The sequence below is a fragment of the Balaenoptera borealis genome (genome assembly GCF_965194805.1).
Source record: "Balaenoptera borealis genome assembly, chromosome: 8".
Taxonomy (NCBI): domain Eukaryota; kingdom Metazoa; phylum Chordata; class Mammalia; order Artiodactyla; family Balaenopteridae; genus Balaenoptera; species Balaenoptera borealis.
The window spans coordinates 25,781,624-25,807,543 of record NC_138865.1 but is presented as its reverse complement, the minus strand read 5'-3'; the positions used below and the strand labels follow the sequence as shown (position 1 = coordinate 25,807,543).

The 25,920-nt window shown below is 42.2% G+C and overlaps 2 protein-coding genes across 2 annotated transcripts in view; one reads left to right on the top strand and one right to left on the bottom strand.

The window, feature by feature from the left end:
- The first annotated feature begins 3,007 nt into the window (after nt 1-3,007).
- Nucleotides 3,008-19,982, top strand: LOC309632958 (uncharacterized protein). Its single transcript, XM_082401077.1, has 2 exons — nt 3,008-15,613; nt 16,026-19,982. The coding sequence occupies exons 1-2, from the start codon at nt 15,483-15,485 to the stop codon at nt 16,351-16,353; spliced, it is 459 nt and encodes a 152-aa protein (XP_082257203.1). The 5' UTR covers nt 3,008-15,482; the 3' UTR covers nt 16,354-19,982.
- A 75-nt stretch (nt 19,983-20,057) lies between these two features.
- LOC309632968 (tripartite motif-containing protein 54-like) overlaps nt 20,058-25,920 on the bottom strand; it is a 32,935-nt gene continuing 27,072 nt past the window's right edge. The window contains 2 exon segments of the mRNA XM_082401101.1: nt 20,058-22,524; nt 22,528-22,716. Coding sequence (XP_082257227.1) covers nt 22,069-22,524; nt 22,528-22,716 — 645 coding nt within the window. The 3' untranslated portion in view covers nt 20,058-22,068.

Sequence of the window (25,920 nt, the reverse complement as noted above, 5' to 3'; positions counted from 1 at the left end):
TTAAAATGCTCCCATTTCTGCTAATGACAGAAAACTGAAATTATTTTGATTTAAAGCAGTTTTAATAGTCTATCAAACTCAGGGTTCTTCCCTGATCCATCTTCCTCCTTGAGGGTGATCTGTTTCTCAGGGGCTGACATCTCAGCACCAGGAAGGAGTGTCTGGTCCACATGTTGTCTGCACTTGGTCCTTGCTGGCCGCCACTTCTAAGATCTAGGTTTCTGAAACGTGGTCTTTGGCATTAGCCTCTCCCCATAGCATGTTCAGGACCCTGCTCCTGTTCAGGGTCCTACCATGGCCTCCAGATACCAGAGATCCAGTCTCTATCATCCTTATCCCACAAGCCTCTTTCCTAGTTGATGGTCTTCACACCTTCACTCCTCTCTCATACTTAAACACACTTAGGGGCTTTCCTTAGACTTCCCTGAGATATCTGGGATCCTGTGAAGGGATCATTCTTCTGCAAGTAATAGCATACCCACTCACTGTGGGGTAGTTCAATTTTCTCACATAACTAGAAGCATGGAGGTGGGCAAATGCTGAATTGGCTCAACAGCTCAATGATGTCAGAATTCCAGGTTGGCATTGACCTCCCTCCCTCCCTGTGGTCTCAAGGTGTCTGCAGTAACTCTGGTCATCACACAACCACATTCAAAGGTAAGGATGCAGCACAAGGCAGTTTCTCCTCCAGAAAATTCCTCTTATGAAACCCTCTCCCCTTCCACCACCACTCCTTACACCTCATTGGTCGGATCTGGTCATAGTCTACCCCTAGACCAAGAGCTAGGGCACCTTTCCTGAGACAAGGATCCATACTTCAATAAAATTCGAGGTTCTCCTGGAAGGAAGTCATTTGGATAGGTCTTCCACAGCACTCTTCCAACCTTACTGCTGAGGTGCCATGCTGTAGTCTTCCCTACAGGTCTCCCAGGTTATGGTGTGGGGAAAGAAGGCAAGTTTGCCACCCCTGCTCTTGGATTCCCCCCAATCCATTGATGGAATTCCACCATACCCATCCCAGAGCACTAAGCTCAGGGACCTCTTCTCCAGCACTCATTAAAGTCTAACTGCAGTCCCATTCCCTCCTTACTTGCTGGCAACTCTTCTGGGGTGGAAAGTTCATTACACATTTTCTTCTATTCTGTTGTCATAATGCAACTCATTGTCCTTGTCCTCTTGACAAGTTTATGCAAAATTTCAAAAAGTCATTTTAAGTACCTGCTTCTGCCATTAATTTTCCAGAGCCAATTTTGTCACTCAAAGCCAATAATTTGTCCCTTGGTCACTGCTGAGTTATGTACTCTTACTTCCATGGGGCAATAAGCTAAGCCTTTTTTAGCCTAATTCTAATGGTGGAAGAACTTCAAAAGAAAGGGAAAGACAAAAAATGCTTTATTAAAATGTACCACTGGGACTTCCCTGGTGGAGCAGTGGTTAAGAATCCGCCTGCCAATGCAGGGGACACGGGTTCGAGCCCTGTTCCAGATAGATCCCACATGCCACGGAGCAACTAATCCCGTGTGCCACAACTACTGAGCCTGCACTCTAGAGACCGCAAGCCACAATTACTGAAGCCCGTGCGCCTAGAGCCCGTGCTCCACAACAAGGGAAGCCACCGCAATGAGAAACCCGTTCACCGCAACAGAGTAGCCCCCTCTTGCCACAACTAGAGAAAGCCCACGCACAGCAGTGAAGACCCAATGCAGCCAAAAATAAAAGTTTTTTAAAAGTACATTTAAAAATAAATAAAAATTTTAAAAAATGTACCACTGTGGTCAGGATGTCAATAGTGGGGAAGTTTGGGGCGGGCGCAGGGATGTAGGGCATATGTGAACTCTCTGTACTTCCTGCTCAATTTTGCTGTGAACCTAAAACTGCTCTAAATAATACTTTATTAATTTAAGTAAAACAACAACGAAAAACTTTTTATTAGTTCCAGTTTCATACCTGACTCTGTGCTAGGGGTGGTCTGTGCTAGGATCCTTGCAGGTCCCTCCCTAACCAGCTCTCTCAGCTGAGATGGAAAGTCCCACAGAGCCTTTCTGACTGAACCTTTCAATCTCAACTGAAACTTCTCATCAAGCCCACAGGGGTTGAAGAGGTCCTGCCCAAGGCCACTCAAGTATGGCAGGGGTGAAACAGAACCCATTTGTCTTTATGCCAATTTTTTTCCTAATGCCCTCTGTTGGGTAGTTACCTGTGCACTTCCTTCTCTCTCGTCTCCTTACTAGTGGAACCAATTCTGCTCAGCCTGGAAATTGGCCTGCCAAGCCTCTTCCCAGCCTTCCGCATTTCTCAGCCTTCCTTGCAGCTACTGTAGTGTGCCACAGCACCAACCGATGACTCACAAGTGAGTCACTACGTGATGCTGCTGCAAACAGGTTTGGCAGTTGAAATGTTCCTGCCTTTCCCCTTATATCTTCTTGCCTGGAAAAGGGGTGATGGCCAGTTAATAGCAGTCATAGTGTGACAAAGAGGTGACCTTAAGAATGGAAACCATGCTAGAGTCCGCAGAAAAGCTAGAATCTAGACAGCAATCATGAAGCTTCCATACTAGCACTGGGCAACATTCATACTTCTTTGAAATGCAGATTTATTTAACCCATTAATGTTAACAGCAGTCTAATGCAATTACTCCACAGGCAGGCTCTCTCACTTAAGGAAAAAATAGCCTAAGTCAATCTAAAATTTTAAGTTACAGCTTTTAAGCAAATAGGATTTCAGAATCCCAAGGAGTTAATACAGCAGATGCTTCCTTCAGGTGGGCCAACAGCCAAACTTTTTTTTCTTTGAAATATAGTTGATTTACAATATTGTCAGTTTCAGGTGTATAGCAAAGTGATTCAGTTATATATTTTTTCAGTTACTTTCCATTATAGATTATAAGATATTGAATACAGTTCCCTGTATGATACAGTAAATCCTTATTGCTTACCTATTTTATGTAGTTAATACCATACTCCTAATTTATCCCTCCCCCCCACCCCTCCAACCCCCACTTCCCCTCTGATAACCACGTTTTGAGTCTGCTTCTGCGTTGTATGTAGATTCCTTTGTATTATCTTTCAGATTCCACATGTAAGTGATATCATGTCTTTCTCTGATTTCACTTAGTTCTCCAGGTCCACCCATGTTGCTACAAATGGCAATACCTCATTCCTTTTATGGCTGAATAATATTTCACTGTGTCTATGTACACACACACACACACACACACCTTAAACCAATTGTCTGTTGATGGTCATATGGCTTGTTACCATGTCTTGGCTATTGTAAACAGTGCTGCTATGAACATTAGGGTATTTGCATTTTTTTTTTCCCACCAGATGTATGCTCTGGAGTGGGATTGCCGGATCATATAGTAGCTGCTTTTAGTTTTTTAAGGAACCCCCATACTGTTCTCCATAGTGGACGCACCAATTAACATTCCCACCAACAGTGTAGGAGGGTCCACTTTTCTCCACACCTTCTCCTGCATCTATTATTTGTAGACTTTTTGTGGACAGTCATTTTGACTGATGTGACAGCTGTGGTTTTGATTTGCATTTCTCTAATTATGTTGAACATCTTTTCACATGCTTGTTCAAACATTCCTGAAGGCACTGATGTCCAATTCCCAAGGAGCCCCTCAGCTCCCCTCCCACCAAGATCCCAACCATGGGAGGTCAAATAGGAAACACAAAATAGAACAATCTGGAAAATTAGTTCAATGGAATGGGGGAAAAATGAGGGCTGGCTGGGGTGTACCAAATATTTTAACAAGGAAGATGGTTATAGATCATTTAGAATACCTTTATAAGCAAAACTAGAGAAATTTTGAAATACTGATTAAAAAATCATCCCAAACCCTGGTATAGCCAGTATCATTTTCACTTCTTTTCCTATACATTTTCACTCAAATAGGTGTACATGAAATTGATGCAGTTTTGCCACTCATCAACTGCAATCTTAAAAATCTTTGCTCTTAAAGGACTGACCAACATAAAAAATGCCACACAAAACTATCTCAATTTATAGAGGAAATTTAAAGCCCCGATTGGTCAGAGGTGTGGAACATGCCGAGAACCCACCTCATGACCTTCGTTCCACTGTAACGTTCTCTAAGGAGTGGGAAACAGGATGGGAAACTTCACTGACCCTGTAGTATTTTAAATATATTACTGTTCAAATTATTTGAAAAAATTTTAAGCTACTCCTTAGCTATGCTAACTGTACACAAATCCTAGACTCAGCACCATTCCTAGTATGGTAAATGTTTGAACTAGTGGGAATTGAAGAGGGATAATGAGTCAGGTAGTGTCTGCTTTAGTAAACTCAAAAGAATGAGAATTATTTCAAGAAAGTAGGATGTCCTAAGCTGATAATTTAATTGTGTATACAAAGACACATAAGCATTTACAAAAATGGAAGTGTAGGATATGGCTCGAGTTAGTTTCATTAACATACATCTGTGAATAATACTAGAATCAGCAAATTACTGCAAATAAAAAATGAAATTAAGTACTTTAACAGACTTTAAAACAAATCTAAATACTCACAAATTTAAAAATGCATCTAATTCTGCAAGGGTGATGATGGTTAAGAATGATTTAAAAGCACAAGTTTTAAGGTAAAAGTAATATTTTTATTGGAAAGATGTTTAACAAAATATAATGACTCTTATCTTATAACCCTTCATTTTTGTTGACCTTCCAGTCCTTGTACACATTAAACAGATTCAATCACAGGATTACATACCATAATGAGTGCTCAATACAATGATGGATTCCCACAATATGTAATACCACCCCTAAGAAGTGCTCCAAATTTTAAGTCCCAAAGACAAAGAAACCTAGAAACTTAGCAAGATAAATATTTATAAATATAGTGTAGGAAAAAACAAAGTATTTCAGTAGTTTCATAAAATGCCTTCTTTCAGGTGTAACAAAGGCTACAGAGGGGGATAGAGCTGGCAGTCTCTTGATCAGAAAAGGGAACTTAACCAAAAACAAAACAAACTATGCTTTCCCAAACTTTCCAGCAACCCCAAAGTGAGATTACATGAGCAACTCTATATTTCAGAAGTCTTAAATCCGCAGTAGTTGATGTTGGTACCATGCTGCTGTTTATAAATCACTAACGCAAGCATGGCTTCCCCTTGGTAGTCCTGCAATGTTTCCATTTGTGAGAAAACCTCCAGAAGGAACTCTGTTTACACCAAAGCAAGGTAGCAAAGAAACCGGTTACTGTGGAATAATAAGGCCCTAAGAAAGGCAGCAGGTCGTATAGTTACCTCCTTGTGGGCAAAATCCCTGCCCTAAAACTATGCAACCTACTACCTCTTCCTAGGAACCCATTTTTTTCTTGCCAGTCTTCTACTTAGCAGATGAACTTCAAATTAACCTGTTAAATTAGGCCATATTTTTTTGGTTTTATTTCAAATTCAAACCAATTAGAATTCGTTCACTGATGCTTTTAAAGTTACTGGCCAGAATCCCATGGTGGTCCAGTGGTTAGGACTCTGTGGTTTCACTGCTGAGGGCCTGGGTTCAATACCTGGTCAGGGAACTAAGATCCCACAAGCCACAAGCCACGAAGCCAAAAAAAAAAAAAAAAAAAAAGTTACTGGCCATACGCCTTTGGTAAAAACCACAAATGTGTTTGCTTAAAATCAAACCTCTTGTTATGAAGGGATAAAAAATAATTCAATTACACCAAGAGGATGCAAACCAGAAGCCTAATACCCAGCCCATCATGTACTGTTGGAGCCACAGATTTTTTGAAACATTTAATATAGTACTAAAATTTAAACATATTTCATAAACTCTCCACCTCTCTTGATAAACTAGAGAATTAGGTGACAGTATGTATCAATCCTTCTTACCACCGTCAACTGAAGCAAATTAACTTATGGCCTGTTCCCTTTAGATGCTGTGTTTCCTAGTTATAAACCAGCCACTTCTAGGCCCAGGTTATTTGGATTTTTGATCCTTGACTTCGAGTAAACAGAAGCAAATTCTGATCGTGGTTTTTGTCACCATCAAAAACAAGCTTTTATAGACTCTCTCACTATACCATAAGGTAATTTTAAAGGTTTTTACAAAATGTAGTTCTCCACAACTTGAATCAATTACTGGGCTTGGCCAATAAGGTTATGAAATGTGTCCTTGTGCAATCAATAAATGATACAAATTCACTTTTCACTAGACCTAAGGTATTAGTTCAGTTTCCAACTGCAGAATGGTGAAGATATCCACACTGGAGGCACATGTATTGGAAACCCACAAAACAACTGCACTTGCCAAACAATTTCTCAAACATTCCCAGTTTTCTTTGGCACACCAAAACGCAATGACTATAAAAGGTCCCTGCCCAGCATATGTATATGTCTAGTTTATAACAAAGACCAATTCTGGACCATGCAAGTTTCTATCCTTATGCCAGAGATGAAATAAAACACATAAATCTGACCCAGGATAAATTACCTGGTTTGGACCATCCAAGAGAGAATTTGATGTTTTCTCTCATGCAAAGTTCCTGCTGCCAATGGCACTGCACAGTGATTATCTTAGATATTAAGATTCAGGACAGATGGAAATATTTGGGAAGAGGTGACCTCTCCCTCACCTCCACTTTGCCTCTTTTTCTTCTCCCAAAATAAAAATGGCAAGTACTTAAAACAGGGAGCTTTAGCCTTGCTTGATTATAAGGGCCCAAGGTAGCATACGGTTTGGCCACTGGAAGAAAGCTGAAACATGGACCTCCATGAGTATTAAAACTCAAGTAGCCCTTTCTAGCATTATCCTCACATTTTCTTTAAAACAACAAACTATGGATTTCCTTATCTGACAACTTCAGGAGACCTCCCTTTGTGAATGAAGGTCCACTTCAGGTTTTGGGGGGTAGGGCAAAGCTAAGATCCTAAGGACTTAACCAGGGAACAAGGGCTGAATGCAAGAGCCCATTTCTCCTTTTCCAGGCTGGAGAGTGAAGTTGTCCAAATCAACAAGCCAATGAAACAGAGATTACAACGATGCCCAAGGCCACCCAAAAATCCAAACCAGGGAATGAGTCATAATCAACCTACTCCATTTTAGCTCAGACAGTGCTTTTCCAGTTTGTATTTACCTTTACCACCTAGGATCTCACCCTGGACATCTGTACCAAGAGCAGTTAACCTATTCACAATTCCAAAGAGTCCCCTATTAAGATTTCCTGAAGGTTATTTACCTTCTCCACTCTGAGATTTTTGCTTAATTTCAAATTTCTGAAATATACCACATGTGAAAAATTTAAATGTTAGATCACTGTATCTATTGTAGGTACACCATATTTGACAGAGAATGTTATTAGCAAAGGACATAAGCAAACTGTAAGTTCAAAGCAATGTCAAAATTAATTCTTCTGAGTTTTTACGTGATCTAGACAGAAACAAAATGCAGCAAGTCTACTCCTCAGGGAAGGCAATAGATTGTATAGTTATCTCCTGAACAGGGTAAAATCACTACCCCACAACTATACAATCTACTACCTCACTCTGACAGAGCAATATTTTCTTCTGGAATGAAGAGTACAATCTCTTTATGTTGCATTATCAGCATCAATCAAAATAAAATACACACTTATTCTGACACACAGAAATGAGAGGCAAAAAGTATCCCCACCTCCGATCAGTCTACTTGGTAACGTTTTTAGTCTCTAAAATAAGCAGCAACTTGTACACTATAAAGAAATGCTGCGCTACAGCATTTTTACACAAGTTAATCTCAAATGTTGTACAATTAGTTATTGATTTTATGTGAGGCTGCCTGGATGCAGATTTTTCTATCACGTTAGGAAAGACAGTAGATTGTATAGTTATCTCCCAGTGGTGGGTGTGACCCTAAAACTATACAACCTACTACCTCATCCCACAGTGACGAGAACGCCCAGGGTGAATGCTGAAAAGAGACCACAGCTGAGCACCACAGGAAGGCTTTCTCCTAGGTAATCTTGGTTCTCCTGTGTGATTAAAGGAGAAAAAAAAAGTATTAGACCACTTTCATTCACTTAACTTGAACTAAGTTTAACTGAACAAACCCTCCAAAAATCATCAATTTAAATTGTAGCTATATTCCTGAACTCTACAGTGCTTTTATTTCTTATTTTTGATTAGTATTATTCTAAATTCTTGATCATATGAAACTATATATTTACAAAATTCAGAAATCATGGTTTTATCACATCTCTTACTTGACTTACACTTTTGATTTTCTTACAGTTTCCTTCCTTGAGAAACCCCACAAAAAATCCATTACAAAGGAGGAATACAAGACCATCTAACAAAGTCTCAAAAACTCAAAAGTCCTGTAAAACGCATAACCCATGATTAAACGCAATAATGTACAAAGGAATTATCCAAAAATATACACAAAGAGACCATAATTTTTAAACTAATCTACTCATGTATTCCATGTCAGCAAACACTAAGTGATCATATTAACAGAAAATCAAAGATAATCTGTTGGATCTGAGTCAGGATCAGGATCCTTCCTTTAGCTAGAAAGGTACTGTGAAGATCAAAGTCAGAAACCAAGCTATTTAACACTTTGGTACAATACTCTCTGAACTAAGCAACATGATCAGTTTAGTTTTATAATCAAACCCTTAAGCTAAACCATATTAAATATCAGTCTTCAATTTACAGACCTCATTCTTGAGATAGCTACTATAAAGATTACTTAATTTGTTAAGGAATGCCCTAAATTTAATGCCAAAAAAAAATTACTAAGTAGTGACTTAGTAGTAATAACCAAAACCTATAATCAAAACCACTCTTATGACATATATAGCTCAACGTATTAGAATTCAAGGTTCAGAAGTAAACCCCATACAAATTGGGTCAACTGATTTTCAACAAGAGTGCCACGACAAGTCAATGGGGAAAGAATAGTTTTTTCAACAAAGAGTGCTGGGACAACTGGATATCTACATGCAAGAACATAAATCAGAGTTCCTACCTCACACCGCATATAAAAGTAACTTAAGACAAATAACTTATTTTAAAGAAGGGTGAAGAATAACCATTTCTCCAACGATATGACCAATAAGCACAAATGGCCAATAAGTCCATAAAAAGACAATCAACATCATTTATTAGTCTTTAGGGAAACCTGAACCAAAATCATAATGGGATAGCACTTTCAGACCCACTAGGATGGCCATAATCAAAAAGAGAGATCAAAAAGAAAGGAAGTGTTGTTGAGGATATAGAGAAATTAGATTACATTCCCACCACTGGTTGGAATGTAAAATGGTCAGGTGCTTCGAAAAAGTTTAGAAGTTTATCAAAAAGTTAAATAGTTACCAAATGACCCAGCAATTCCATTCACAGGTATATTCCTAAGAAAATTAAACACAAAACTTGTACATCAACGTTCACAGCAACATTACTCATTTGGAGTCAACAAAAACCGAGGTTCGTATCCTGGCCCTGCTCACTCACTGCCACTGAACCCTTGTACAAGTAACTTAGCCTTTCTAGAGCCTCTGTAACATCAATTCATTGGACTAAATGATCCGTAATGAAAAGATTTACCACACCCTCAATACACATAAGGCCCCACATTAAACCCCGTCATCTGTGCCATCTTATTTAATAGTCTCATCATCTCTATTTTACAAAGGCAAAAACTGGTGCCAAGAAGTTTAATAATCTGCTCCAAATTACAAGAGATTAACATTGGATCTCCAAACTTACCATACCTGAACTTACTTCAACTCTAAAAGGCCAGATGATTCAAGGTATGAACGTGAGACAACTATCCCTAAAAAGTCAAGCATTTATAAGCCAATTATCTTTCTCCAGAACCAGCAACAGTCCTTACTTTTAAGATAACAGCCAACAGTAAAACCAGCCGGTACCTCTATCCCAATCCTCAAGTCCAGCTGAACTTTCTCATTTAAAACATGTTTGGGAGCTTCCCTGGTGGTGCAGTGGTTGAGAATCTGCCTGCCAATGCAGGGGACACAGGTTCGAGCCCTGGTCTGGGAAGATCCCACATGCCGCGGAGCAACTAGGCCCGTGAGCCACAATTACTGGGCCTGTGCATCTGGAGCCTGTGCTCCGCAACAAGAAAGGCCGCGATAGTGAGAGGCCCGCGCACCGCAATGAAGAGTGGCCCCCACTTGCCGCAGCAGAGAAAGCCCTCGCACAGAAATGAAGACCCAACACAGCCAAAAATAAATAAATAAATAAATAAATAAATAACATGTTTGAATCCTCATCAAACACAGGAATCTAAAATAAACGTAAAATCTAAAATGTATTCTTTTTTCAATCTTGGCAAGTGTGGCATGCTTACTTCATACGATTTTTCTTGATCCAGAAATGTAAACAGGTACCCATATTAGTAGAAAGCGATATGACAACTTATATACCAAGGGCTATTAAAATGCTCCCCAATTTGGGGGGAAATATATACAAACATAATCAAAAAGTTGGGTGTTTATCAGTGAGGGGCACAGGGAACAAATATCTACTATGCAGCATCACTACTGATTAGTGTGGTGGTTTCCACCTTTCCATGATCCACACAAGAAAAATATTTTATATTTCTAAATAGTACTCATCGTATGTCTATACATACACAATACTAAACACAAATACAGTAAGATACTAATATTTAATATTGTTCACAAATCAACACTAACCCCTACTGTTTTACTTTATACTTTATTATACATATTAAAATTGATTTTATGATCCACTGATGGTTTTCAGCCTGCAGTTTTTCAGATAACACTGATTAGAGCAAATTTTGGAAACTAAAATCTTACAGCGAAGAGAAGGTAAGTTAAGTAAGCTTTCAGAACACAGAACAGAATCCATATACTAGAATTTATGGATTATAAGGACCCATGGAAATGTTCATTAAGAAATAAGGTTAAGTAAAAATCCTAACATGTACACTGATCACAAGTATACAATGTTTGGCTAGAGAAAGAGAAAGGAGTTGGGTAACTAACTAGTGTATTTTCAGTCCTTGAGATTTTCCCCTCTAAAGTATACTTCAGAATCAGAGACCGGGTTTGAATCCTGGTACCCCATTTACCATGTCTTTAGATACATCAAGTAATCTCTGGGCCTTTGTTATTTCAACTCATAAAAATCAGACAAATCTTAACAAACAAATGTTAAGAGGGATTAGAAATAAAATATAAAAAGCACGAAGTACAATGCTAAGTGCACAGTGGATGCTCAATAACTTGTAGCTGAAACCATCAGTATTAGATTTTTAACTAAAACATTCTTAGACAAGACTATTACCTAAAACTATCTGAATTTGACCTTTCACATAATTCCTTTTTCTAAAAGGAACATAACTTTACATGCATTTTCTATCCTTATTCACTTACTACCTCAATCTGCAGCTTGAACTCCTCCCCTCCCCATTAAAAATCCTAGTGATTGAAAGTCACAATTCAACTTGGACAAAATGTTTTCTGTGTAACATAGCAGTATGGGAAAGGAGTTGAGAGCGACGGCTTTGGGGTCAAGCAGCTGCTTAGCTGCTGTGTTCTTGGGTAAGTTAAATAACCTCCTTGAGGTTAAGTTCTCCTCTCCAGTTGGGGAACTAACATCCACACCTCATAGTTGTTCTGAGTTTTAGGAATACATGCAAAGCACCTTAATGACCCAGAAGTACTCAACAAATGGTAACCATTTTTCTTAATAAATTAAATCAATTTGAGAACCTAAGAGTAATTTTACCTTCCTGGATATACTTGTGACAGTCAAAAATATTGTACTTATCTTCAATTAAATCATGCTGTGTCAATTTAAAACGTGCTGTGAAGAGGCAAATCTACTTAATAATTACGAATAAGCTTCTTTATCTATTTACATCAAGGTTTCATAACACTCATACTTAAAAATCCACTTACATCTTAGTAAACAACAATGTTATGACATCATATAATGTTTAACATACTTGTATAGTCAACAACTAAAAGTCAGGGTTCTTAACCTGCATCCATAACCGGCTTCAGTAACCACCAGAAACTGTACGTACAATTTTTCTGCAAGAGTCCATAGCTTTTACCACATTTGCAAAGAAGTCTATAACCAAAAGGTTAGGTGTTATGGTCCTAAAAACATATCTGAATGTACATTCTGAAGGCTACATACTAATTAAAATTATAAATACCACCTTCGCATTTGTCAATTTTCCTAAGATAGTATTTTAAACAAATGAGTTTCTAAATTCTTACAAGTATGCTAAACAAACATAGGCCAAACACAGGCACACTCTACCTTCTGTATACTTAATACCTATTAAGAGTTTGAACTTCTGAGCTAAAGTGTTGTTTTTCCAGCAGTCTAATTTCCCATCTTTTATATTAATTTACATATTCCTATAAACAAAGTAGCTCAGAAAATTTTATTTTTAAAAACCTTTATTCACATGCCATCTTATGGTTGTATAAACTGAGTATTGGCTACTTAATACAGAATTCCTTCAAATACTTAGCTGAATATGAATGAAATTATCTGATGATTCTGGCTGAATATTAAAACATTATGCAAAATATAAAAGTATTTTAAATAAGAATATATGCAAACTCTCCAATAATATTTTGATTCCTTTGACAGAACATATGTATTATTTTTACCCAGGGATCACTCCATCAGTGTTCAGCTGACATGTAAAACTGACAAGATTAAGTTTTTAGATATAACTAAGTTTTTGCTAATGAAAATGAACCTACTTCTAATCTAAGATCTTAATTTCTTTTTTTTGGGGGGGGAGGTGGAGGAAATTTTTTAAAACGGAGGTATAACTGACATACAGCATTGTATAGTTCCAGGTGTACAACATAATGATTCGCTATTTGTATACGCTGTAAAATGATCACCACAATAAGTCTAGTTACCATCCACTAAATTTGTTATCCTACCAAATACTGCACTAAGCCTGAGACTCACATTAAGTTTTAAATAGCTAAGTACTAGGTATGTTTTCCAAAAGGACCATTTCCTTTCATCCACTCTTAGACATACAGCAGGTACGTAAGACGTTCTGGATCAGATGAAATTATCTAAATTTTGAAATTTTTTAAAAAGTTAACTAATGTCAAGTCGACTCCCAGTATTCCTTTGTAGATTTCCCAATGCAAAATATTAATTTGGGGCCAACTTCCCTACAAGTGCATTCTATCCTACTTCCCTGTATTCGTAAGAGAAGTAAATTCTGCTACAAACCCTATAATGCACACAAATACTTACGGTGAGGCAGGGTATTCCACTTGGGTGACTTGTTCTGCTTAATGGTCCTTCTATAAACACCATTACTTCTCAATCCGCCCATCCTATTCTGCCTTCTGATCCTTCATTATACTGATATGTTCCCAGGTTGAAAAGCCACTGTATAATCTACACATCCCCCAAAGCCACGAAAAGGTGGGCTCCTGTCATTAAATCCATATTCCCCAGTTTACAATAATTGACCATACCCTTAGTTTACAATGTACAAGAAAAATGTTCCCTTCTATGTATTAAGCAATCATATAATTGACCAAATAAAAACTGGGGGGAAGGGAAGAAACTGCCAAGTGAACAAATAGCATAACTTCATGATAATGAATACTAACACAAAGCAAAAAAGGATGACTACTTAACAGAACAAAAAGCTCCTAAATCATACGCATCATTAATATCAGTTATTTTAAAATAGATCATCTCAAATCTCTTAACACATTCCTAGAGAAGCAAAAGTAACAATTAAAGTGTAGTTGTCAGCTGCCTCAGAATACTTAAGTCTTAGACCTAGAAAGAGCCTAAGAAATCACCTGATGCAATTTCCTCACATTTGAGATGAGGCTATAGAAAAAGGGGGAATTTTTGGCTGATAATCTGAAACAGCAAATACTTAGCTAGACAAAGCTAATTTTTGAAAAGCAGCTAAGCAACCCATAATGACTACTATCCATTTGGTAGTCATTAGCCACATGTCACTATTGACTACTGGAAATGGGACTAGCCCCAAATGAGATGTGCTGTAACTGTAAAATACACTCTAGATTTCAAAGACTTAGTATAAATAAAAAAAAAAGTAGTGGCTCTCATTTTATCTTAAGTGATTGTGCAATGCTTAGAATACCCATACAGTCAAAGAGCATGCAGTGACCAGGCCTCCTTTACTCCAGTCCTGAGGTCACATGAGGGCAATGCTGACAACTCATTACTGGGGATCCAGATTCTTCTATTCTCATCTAGACATGGAAAAATCATTGGCAGTTAATATTCTAGGATGGAGAAGAGTCTTTACTGTCTAAATAAAAGCTTCTCAGACTATTAAAAATATTAAGTGATTAAACTGCATGCTGGTCACTGATGGCAAATTTACTTCCCCAACTCCTGAAAACAAGTGAGGGAACATGTTCCACCAAATATAAATAAGCTGGGCTACTTTTAATACTCCTTGGAGAAGACCAGTGCTATAAATGAGAAAAATACCTATTAAAAGGATTGTTCTTCAAACTTTTTTGACACCCTCAGAAAAGGTATTTTTTGAAGGAATAAACATGGATATAGCTGAATCAACAGTTTCATGTAACAAACTAATATTTTCTATTTTTTTAAAATTCTGATCACCACCCACTAAAGTGATTTCATGACCCAATAAGCCAGGACCTACAATTTGAAACACTGGTCTAGAACTCTTAATAATGAGCAATTCCCACTATTAACAAAGCTACCATTATATTAGCTATCGAAAGAAAAGGTACACAAATACCTAGTGTGCTGTACTCTAAACCAAGAAATTCTAGTTAATGCTAACTATTCTCAAAAAGTTCACAAGTTTCAAAACAATACTTTAACAGCTGTACATTAAATCAAACACCCCCCAAAAACCCAAAGTAACTTACAAAACTTTACTGCCTTTACTACATATACTCCCTGAATATACTGTAAACGAATCAGACTGCCATACAGCAGATAAACTTGGATAAAAACAATTATTCTACTTTCTGAACTACGTTTAAATTTAGAATTTAACATTAAATTTTCTTAAACTATTGCATGATTTTCAGGCCAACAGATATAAACAAGGACTGCTAAGTGAGGTTTTAACTAGCAACTAAGTGCCAAGAAAGCAATAATTATCAGCAAAGTTAAAAAAAAAAAACTCATCCCGTCTTCTGATTTACTTCAAGAATTTAACACTCATTATCCCCAATGCCTTTTTCCCATCTGCCAAGCCTCTCAAATGTGAGAAGTCTATTTTAAAAAGCCGGAGAGTTGAAAACTGAGAAACACACACCCTCACCTCTGACACAGAAGGCAGGGGGCCAGGCCCTACTGTAAAAGTTGGAAAGACCGAAGGCTATTGCTAGCCAAGGACATAAAGGTTACGCGTTCCTCACACCGGAGTCCTCCGGGAACGTGTATCAGCCAGCCTGCTTCCAGGGTGGGCAACCCCGAGTATGGGCTGGGGCCGCTGGCGGTGGCCCAGGTCGCCATGCACGTGCCCGTCCCCCGGGATCCCACTTCCTCCTGCCCGCCCCCTCCCCCGCCAAGGACGGCCGCCGGGGTGGACCCGGCCGCACAACTGCTGCGGGACCCGAGGCTGCACTCGGCCGGCGGATTAGGGTAAGAGATCCAGCCCAAGGCCTGCCCGCCCGCGAGGCCTGGCCCTCCCCCGCACTTCCTACCTTCCCAGCCCCCAAGGCCAAGGTCTCCCAGGCCCACAAACCTGATAGCGGAAGTGACGTCAGGGGGACCTGGCGGCGTCCACAACCAGTCACGCCACCGCGGGAGGCGACGCCGGCCAATGGGCATAGCGCGGGGGCGGGATTTCCCCCGCCCAAGTTTGATTGAAGTGGGGGGAAGGGCGGGGTGAAGAATGTGAAGAATGACCCCTCCCCCCAGTCCGTGAGGCGCTGGGCGGGAAGCGGAGGGGGTTGGGGCCGGCCGCGCCACGCGGCGCCCATCCCCCGCCCGCGCTGCCGCCTCTCGCGACCTCTGCTCGCAACCCGCCCGCCCGGCTCACTCCGGCCCCCAGGCTTCCACCAACCTGCCGGCAGCGCTCCCCTTCTCCCAGCGCCTCCGGGGGTCCGAGAGAAGGAAAATGGCGGCGGGCCCGCGCTCGCCGTCCCGCCTCTGTACCCACCTCAGGCCCGCGGAGGAGGCCGCCGCCCACCGCCGCCGCCGCCCTCCGTGGAGATGGCCCAGCCCTCGCACCCGCCGCCACCCGAGAGCCGCACACGAGGACCCGGATGGCGCGGGCTGGCGGGCCGCGGCGGCTTGAGGGAAGGCAGCGCGGGCGCCGGGAGGCCGACGCAGGGGCGGGCTCGAGAGCAGCGCGCGAACTCATTGGCGGGGCCGTTTGACTGACTTTTGCATCTCCCTTTTGCCTCGGCCGAGCCGGGCTGGCCGGGACCCCACTGGAGGGCGGCAGCTGGGCCCGCCCCGCGCTGGGCGGCCTGCGGAGGAGGGGCGGGTGGGGCCCGCCCACCTTGCCTGCTCCCTGTTTCTTATTGGACGGCTGGAAGAGTGGCGGTGCGGAGTCCTGACCTGTGCTCGTGATGGACCGGCGCCGTCACGTGGCCGCCGAAATCGCGCCTGGTTGCTGTGCGCCGCGCTCTGGTTTTGGGAGCGCGTACCTTTTGCCCCATAAAGCACGGGCCCATCAGCCGCCCCCTGAGGTCTTAGTCCCGCCCGCTTTGCCTCAGTTTACCCAGCTGTAGGTGAGGGAGTAGTGTCAGCCGGCTGCCCCAGATTTTGAAGATACTTGTCTTTTCAAAGCAATCCGTAATTTTTCTACTTTAATATTAACCTAAAACATCGTTCCTCCATGCTTATTATGACTTTCCCAAACTAGGACCCGGGAAAGCACTGGTTGGGTACCCTTTCAGGTCTCCTTATGGATGGGAGCCCCACCATCTGGGCCTCACTGTTTCTTATAACTCGCTGTTACTTTGTGCACAAGATTTTAAAAACAAACAGAAAAAGACAAAACAAAAAACGCTTTCTCATGGATAATAGAACTGTTTTTAACAGCACTTACAGTTTACTTGGTGCGTTTACATTTATGATCTCAGGTGGCACTATCCTAGCAGTCGTATTAGTACATGCAATCAATGCCAAAGGAGTTAATTGGAGAGTTTATTTTGTGGGCTAAAGTGAACAAGAAACTAGAGGAGGGAAAACTTAAGCTTGGGCCTGAAAGATTAGCATGATTTAGGACTTCTGGAAGGAAGATGTAGTTAGAAAGGAGAGCGCAGGCCCACTGGGCTGTCTGGAGTTGTGCTGTAGAGGAGTGGGATTCTCAACCATCTCTGTCCACAGTACCTCGCACAGTAGAAGGTGGTAGTCTGGGAATGTAAAAAATTCTGTTAAATGGAACCAGTACAATGATGTAGGCCGAGGTGGGAGGAAAGTGCAGCAAGGAGACCAGTTAGAATGTTGTTCAGTATTTGAGTTGAGAGGTGCTATGGGCTTCTGCTACACAACAGAGCCCCCATAGCACTATGAACTTTTCTGACATTTTCTTCACATATTCACCTGAAAGTTCTTAGTAAGTTTGAAAAAGTATATATGAAATATATTACCCTCTACTTTCCAATTCGTGCTTCATATTCTACCCTTGAAAGCCAACCAAACGACCCTGAAGTCTATAAAGAAAAAGATTAATAGATTTGACCGAATAAGTGAAAACCCAATTAAAAAAAAAAACTTTAAAGTTAAAAGACAAATGACAAATTGGAAAAACAACTTTGTAAAATACACAACAAAAAAAACTTTAGCTGGAATGTCTAGTGGTCAAGAGCAAGGACCTGAAACCAGGCTGCTCAGTTTGAACCCCAGTTCTACCTCTTCCCAACTACACAGCTACACATCCCACAAATCGCTTATTCTCTCTGTGCCTCAGGTTCTCACCTGTAAAATGGGGATGATAACAGCATGTACCTTATAGAATTGTTGTAAGGATGAAATGAGTAAATATTGCAAGTTCTTAGAACAGTGCTTGGTAATAAAAGCACTTATATAAGTGTTTGCTAATATGTTATCCTTAGTATATAAAGTGGATTTTTTTTTCAAATCAATAGTTAAAAAGTGAATGGCCCCTTTAAAAAAAAAAAAGTGAATGGCCCATTAAAATATAAACGAAAGATATAAACTGTCAATTCACAAAAGAAATAAAAATGGCCAATAGATGCGAAAAGGTGTTCGCCCTCGTTAGCAATCAAATAAATAAAAATCACAGCAATCTCCCAGGTCATCATAGGTCATCACTTAAACATGCCATGAAAAACTATGATGGTGATGTAGACCTAAATTTATCAATATAGGAAGATTATCAGGGTTATACTGTTAAGAGAGAAAGTTACAAAATAACGTGTATGACATGACCCCATAAATCTTAAACAATGGTTTGCTCTGGAATTACTCATGACCTTTATTGTCTTTACACACTTCTTAGCAGTAAGTGTGTATTGCTTTCATAACCAGGAAAAAAAAAAGTGTAAAAGTTATCCAGAGACGGTTAGCTGTTCCCTAGTATCCATTGTCTCCTTTTTCTGTAGTAAAACAGAAACCAGGTTTTTAGGTGAAAGCAGAAGTGGAGTGCCCTAGGATGCAACCATGTGACTAAGTGCTGGCTGTTGAGATGTGAGCAGGAGCATGGGCGAGGTTTCTGGGTTCTGCCCTCCAAGGGAGGGGCTTGCTCTTTCTCTCCCCCTTTATGATATCCAGCTTCCTGGGTGGAATGGAGTGTAGGGGAAAACCACATGGAGAGAATCCTGGTCCCCTGCTGGCAACATAGGGTGCTCTCCAGTGAAGCCTGAACTTGAAAGAGATGTGACTTATTTAAGCCCCTAAAATTTGGGGAAACTTCCATAGGAAGCTAGCTTGACCAAGTGGGCATGCTCATGCAGTGTGCTCTCATTCTGCGAGTGGATTCTTAGGAGATGCAGGGCACATATTGTGGAAAGAACACACAGCTTTTGGAATAGGGCAAACATGGGTGAAAGTCCCAGCTCCTGTGTCCCAGGGGGACACCCTTGGACAGAGACAACGTGCTCAATTAAATCATAGTAGGGTGTGGTTTGGAACTGCTGAGTAATAAACAGAACCTGGTTGTCTTTACAATCATTATTTGAAAAGGTGGCAAGAGCTGCATTTGAATCCTCACTCGGGACCAAGAGGACGACCTTGCTGGCAATGCAGACCAGCCCACAGTAATCCTTAGGTTCAAGTTCGAGCTTGTCCCCATACTTCAATCCACCCCCAGCCTGGCCTCAACCTCCCTTTCCACTCCCCATGCTTGTGGGAGTTCAGTACCTGCCACTGTTCAGGCCACCTGGAATGCTCATCCCCATCTTCGCTTGGCCAGTTCTGGTCATTCAGATAGCACTTAAACCTGGCCTGCTCAGACAGACCACCCAGTCTAACTCCCCACCATCACTATTTCACCACTCTATTTTTATAACACCTTCAGCATTTTGGCACTCTCTGAACCCACCTTGCTTGTTTTCTTGTTCTCCCTCCAAGAGAGCAAGAACCTGTCTGAATAGTCACAGCTGTGTCCCCATCTTCTAGAACAGTGCCCTGTGCACATAGTAGGTGCTCTAATATCTCTTGAAGTGTAGAATTAAAAGCAAAGAGAATAGGGCAGTTCACAGTGGAGGCTGAGCTCAGAGGATAAGAACTCCTGCAGCAGGAGTCCGGGTAGTGAGGGCCTCGACCAGCAGACAGCGTGAAAAGCAGAGGGAGCACAGCCGGCTGGGCCAGGAAGAGGAGGAGGTTCAGAGACCTGAGAAGACCCACAGACTTCCTGGGCTGGGGTTCCCGAAGTAGCCAAGGCCCAAAGGACCAGAGGTCCAATGTCCCTGAGGCCTTGCCGTGTCAGATCCCACTCCTCGTCCACACCTCTCTGCAGGCAGCCCCAGGACAGAACCCTCCCTCCACCTTTGTTTACCTGCAACAAAAACTACCCAAGTAAAGCAAGCACACTGCTGCGAACTCCCTCTGACCCCGCCCTCCATCACTGCCCCTCCCCAGGTGAGACTGGGGCTCTTTGTGCAGCTGCTCCCTCTGGCCCCTCACTCAGCACGCTGGGTCCAGATAATCAATTTGCCTTTTAGTTTCCCTGCTTTACACAGCAGACACCCTTATCTTTAATCTTTCCCTTAATCCTGGGGCCCTGCCTCAGTGCACCCAGGTTTTAGCTCGGAGCATGAGGAGCGCGTTGATCTTGGAGGTTGATGTCTGGCCAGTGCCTCCCCAGATCTCACCCACTCTGACTGCCCGTGAGTCCAGGGGCCTCCTGCTTTCCTGTGTAAGTGCCAGGAAGTGCTGCTGCCTAAGGAGTCACAGCAGAAGGAGGGAGGCCCCAGGTTTGGCAAACACCCCAGCACCCCTGGGGTGAAGTGGGCTGTTATTACATTGTCCACCTCGGCCAGAGCTTGCAAACTGGTGATGGCCTGGGGGTCACATCTGGTTCACAGAAGTGCTTTGTGATGCCCATGCAATGTTTTAAATCTATTTTTAATTAGCTGACAGCATTCAAAAGAATCAAGATATTTAACATTAAAAAGTCTGGATTTCTTGCTTTTCTTAAAAAAACTGGAACACTCAGCTTACATTCCAACAGGACAATGTTTTCTTTATGCCCAGCATGAGCTCTGCTATTTGTCACAGCCCCCACCTTCCCCCCACCTCTCGCCTTCTTCAATTTTATTACAAGCCTGGCTCCTGTGGTCATCTGTGTTTGTGTCCTCACTGCCTCTGCTCTGGGGCACTGTTCCTGCCCCACTTGGACCATGGGATTTTGGTCTAGGCCAAGCAGAGTCCTTTCCTTGAGGATGTCTTAAACAGGCACTGGGAGAAGAGAACCCCTTAGCCCAGCCCCCAAGCTGTGATGACAGGGGAGAAGGGGGTCATTCCACAGGAAAGAAGCAAAGCAAGCATTGAGAAGCAGAGACAAAGGTGGGGGGGTGGGGGCGGCGGGCTCCTGACAGCAACTGAGTCTAGGTCCTATCATCCCTGAGGCTACTCCACGCTTTCCCCAGTGCGCAGTCACGACTAACAGTGAGGCAGAAGGAAGGAGAATGGGCTTGAGAATGATACATTTCTGCCCGCTGCGATTTTGGACAAATTGCTGATACCCTTCTCAGTTTCTTCATCTGTATAACAGGGACTCTACAGCCTACCTCCTAAGGTGGAGTGAGTTCCAACAATGTCATTTATGTGAAGCATTAAGGGCAATGTTTGTGCATAACAGGTGCTACTAAGGATTCCATAAACAGTGAATTTTATGGTAGATGTTTACTAAAAACTGGTCGGCTAGAATTGAGTGAGCTCCTTCCTGAAGAATGGTAGCAGTGTTCTTTAAGGAGATATATCTAGATCAGTACCGCCTACAGAGACTCTGGGGTAGGTTGGAAGAAGCTAGGCCTCCACCAGGAGGAGTTTGATTTGCATTACGATCCACCCTCTCAATGACTGTGTCATCTTGGGCTCTTTACTTAAATTCTCTGACCCTGAGGTTCCTCCTGTAAAGTGGAGGTGATAACTCTCATCTCTTTCAGTTATTCTGAGAATGGAATTAACTCGTTAACATAACAATGCCTAGTAGTGTTTGTATCCTAAGCACTCAACAAATTGTAGTTATTGTGATGGGAAAGGAACAAAAGCCACAGTCCAGAGCTAGCCAAAGATTTCATTTCTGGGGAATCATTGCTATTGCGCTTTCTACTATCTGAGGCTCAACTGAGCTAAAAGTGCACCGTTAAGTCATCAGAGCACAAAGCTGTCTGTTCGGTTGTGCCAAGAGCTCACTTCCTGCACCACCCACCCTGACAGCCGAGCCAGCGGCCCCCAGGATTCAAAGCCTCCTTCGTGAGCTTCAAGCTTTTAAAGCAGGTTTCCATTAAAAAAATAAAGAAAAAGTTTTGGATGATCAATTAGCAACACAAGACCCCAAATTAAGAGAAACCACCATATAGAATCTTTTTTTTTTTTTCAAGAAGCAAAATCTAGCAACCTTCGAGTTACAGCCAAAATGATAAAAGTTGCTGACATTTTGAGACCAAAATACTACGTTATACGGTTGATTCCCTAGACCCAACCTCACTTCCCTGTGCCAAGGACATGCTAGTGGAAGAAGGAGAGGAAGAATGAGATGGGTTCCCAAGAAGCTTTGCCTCTTCATTTGGTTTTGGCACTGAGCCCGACGCTGCCTTGCACAAAATATCCTCAAGCACTTGTTGGGACAGACGGCCCTGAGTGGCACAGCCTGCCTGCCAGGCCTCTCGGAGCCCAGCTGCGTTGGCCAGCACTTGGTCAGTCTCAGGGGGGACAAAGGCAGTGATGTCTATTCCTCTAATGAGTTCTTCAAAATAGCGCCTGATGGAAATAGTGTCCTTGATGGGGATCTGGGGGGACATGCTGCCCTCCATGAGTCTCACCATCTGCCTCTTGAGCATTTTATGCTCGTGGAGAAACTGTACTGTGTTAGCATGATGCTGCAGGAGCATCTTCATCTGCTGGTAAAGCTGTCAGGGGGCTTCAAGTTCCTGGGCAACCAGCTGTAACTTCTCCAACTTGGAGGAGTGCTCGCTCTCCAGCTGCCTTTTCAAGGTGGCAATCCGGCATTTGATGGCCCTGAGCAGGCTGTCTCCAATGGTGGCGATCATGGCCAGCGTGTCCGCAGCACTGGTGGAGAGTTCCCGGATGAGCTTCTTCGTGTCCTGTGGAGGCAGCGTGAACATTTCTTAGGAAAGACCCCCAGAGTCCAGGCCTGGGCACCTGGTTCATGGCGTTGCCTCCTCTCCTCCCTGAACCAGGAACTCCTTAGGGGTGGCGGGCACTTCTGGCTGCCTGTCCAGTACCAACTTTTCAACTCTTTCCTACCAAAGAACCCTGATTCTTCCAGCCAGCAACGTGTGGGCAGCTAAAAATACTTACTCACTTCCTGCTTCCCTTGCAGTTAGGGGTGACCAGGTGTGCAACAGAAGCAGAAGTCTGCGTTGTTGGGTGCAGCTTCTGGGAAAGCTGCCTGAAAGTGGGCAGATGCCTCTGAGACAAGGCTTGACCCTTCCCCTTTCTCCTGATGGGACCCGGGGTCAATGCCCACATGGAGCAGGCTCCTCGTGACCTTGCGCTGACAAGAGCACACACTGCAGGGCTGAGAGAAGAGGGCGCAGCATCATGGGGTCACCAAGCTGGTGGCCTCGACTCCCTACCTGTGGGCATTTCATTAAGTAAAAAGAAAACAGAACCCCTCAGTTTTTAAAGAGCCATTGCTCATGAGTTTCTATTACAATCAAATATAGACCCTTACTGAAAGAATACCCAAATGGAAGGAGTTACCTGAATAATTTTTAGGGGAATGAAATCACAAACCCACCCATTGTGATATTGTTAGAATAAGTCAAGATCTCTCACTCTGGACTCTCCATGACCTACAGTGCCCTTTCCCTGTCTGGCAGGCCTGTCCTCCAGCTCATCCTGTCAACTTCAGCTCTGCATCACCTTTGTGATCAGGTCTTCCCTCAGGGGAGGCACAAGGTGTAGGGGAAAGCACTCAGATGGTGAGATCAGGCCAACCCTAGGTGTAACTTTGGCTCTTACAGCTGAATAGTTCTGTATCTTAGATCCCGTATCTTGTGAAAAGGGGATCATGGGTGCTGAAGAGAACTAAATGAGATGATGGATATATAGTGCCTAGCACCGGACCAGCACGCAGTAGGCACTTAACAAATTGATCTTCCATAGAATGGAGAGGTTCTTCCATTCTATATGCTTCTACAGGTCTCATATATGTCACCATGGTTCACAATAGCACAATACAAAAACATTCTAACATTACGAGCGGACTTTGAAATAATGTGACTCTCCGCCAGCTGAAGATTCATCATGAATCACCATTTCCAAAACCATGTTTTTAAATTGCCAATTTAGCTGGTAAATAGATTTGCCTGCCATCCTTCATCATCATGAGTTGCCTGCCTAGTATGTGTTTAGGTGTGTTGTTTGACCCATTAGACTAGTCTCAAGGGCAACAAAAACAGACGTAATAAATATACAATGGAATCTCATGGTACTGACAAGTGCTCTGAGGAAAGATAAGGAAAATAGAGCAGGATCAGGGGTAGGGCAGAGGGCTGAGGGAGGAGGTGGTTCTCGACTTTGGGTGGTTGGGAAGACATCTTGGAGATGTCCGAACTCTGGATGATGGTCAAGCAATGGTCATATCTGAGGGAAAGATTTTTCCAGGCAGAAGGGCCATGGGGACAAAGCTTGAGATGGAAACAAGGATGTCTGAGGAGCAGTCAGGAGCCTGGCTTAGAGTGGGATCAAGGAGGGCGGAGAGGCAGGTGGGGCCTGGCAATGGATTTATTCACAGTATAATGCACCCCTCACCAGCTGGGGATTTTGAACAAAAGAATGCATGATCTAAAATATTGAAGGATGATTCTGGCTACTAGGGGGGACAGAGTGGGCACAAGGAGCCCATGTGAGAACCACTAGAGAGTCCAGGCCAGTGGTGATGAGAGTGGGCAGGAGAGATGGGAGAGGTAGGCGAATTGGATTGTAAGTGTGGGCCTGGAGCTCAGGACAGACGTCTGGGTTGGAGAAAAAACTCTGGGAGAGGTGGGAAAACATTGAGCAGGAGTTAGTGGCAGAACTTGGGGCAGCCAGGAAAGGCTGGGGTCCCAGAGGTCAAGTGGCCATTTTAATTTACTCCAATCAAGAAAGTGTTACTGGCCATGGAAACAAATGTTTTCTGAGATGTTAGCTCAGGCAAGAGAGAAAGAAATGAATAAAGAGCAGGCCAATGATCTCATTTGTATCCTTCACCCACTTGGGTCTTTTAAAATTTTAAATATTTCTTTGTATTTCCTTTGAGTTTTGAACATTAGTTTGGTTGTTCTTTAGCTTCCAAGAAACTTTATACTTCCGTAACATACAGGGAATATTAAAATGCTACAAACTGTGGATTGTTTTATACTTGTAAAATGATCTATTTTCTGATAGATAAATGTAAAATTATGTATTTTCTGATAAGTATTTTAGGCTTTATTTAGAGAACAGAGCCACAAATACTAAACAAATAAATTAATAACAGATTTCAACACCTTATTCATTAGGTTGAATGAGTCATTTGAATTTTTGTCTTTATAAAAAGGAATAGGTGATGCAGTAAAATTATTTTTTGTAAAGGGACAGCAAGTCCCACAAAGTTCACAAAAGAACAAGTTTGCTTAACTCTGAATATCATTTAAAATACACTTGGATTCTCCAATCCATGGTGAGGTGGCTTTCTCAAGTGAATATAGGAGTGAGATCAGGAGGGTGTCCTGTAGCAGAGCCTTCCCACTCGGCATCTACCATGGGGGTATCTCACAAAACTATTTGTGTTCGTTCTTCACCACCATTGAACTTCAGCGTAACTCAATCCTTTTCCTTTGACAGAACCTAGATACTAATGACTGACAAATCTACTGGTCAAACCAAAGCATTTGTGAGCAGCAGGGGCATAAATTCATTGCACAGAGCCTCTGTCCTGCTCACCGTTTGACACCTGGTGTCTAGCACCCAAATGGCACCCGAAAGAATGAATGAATGAGAAAAGTGTATGCTTTCTTTACTGATAATGCCATATGCATACTAGCTTTCAATAAACCCAATTTTTCAAAATATCTTTAAGTTCTTAAAACAGCTTTATTGAACATAATTGACATGGGAAAAGTATACAATTTGATAACTTTCAAGATACTGAACTTATCCATCACCCCCAAAAGTTTCCTTGTGTTCCTTTTTAATTTCCTCCCTCACGACCATCCTTGACCTCCCCTACCCAAGCAATCACTGACCTTCTTTCTGTAAATGTATATTAGTTTGCATTTTTCTAGAATCTTATATAAATGGAATCATACTCCTTTTGAGGG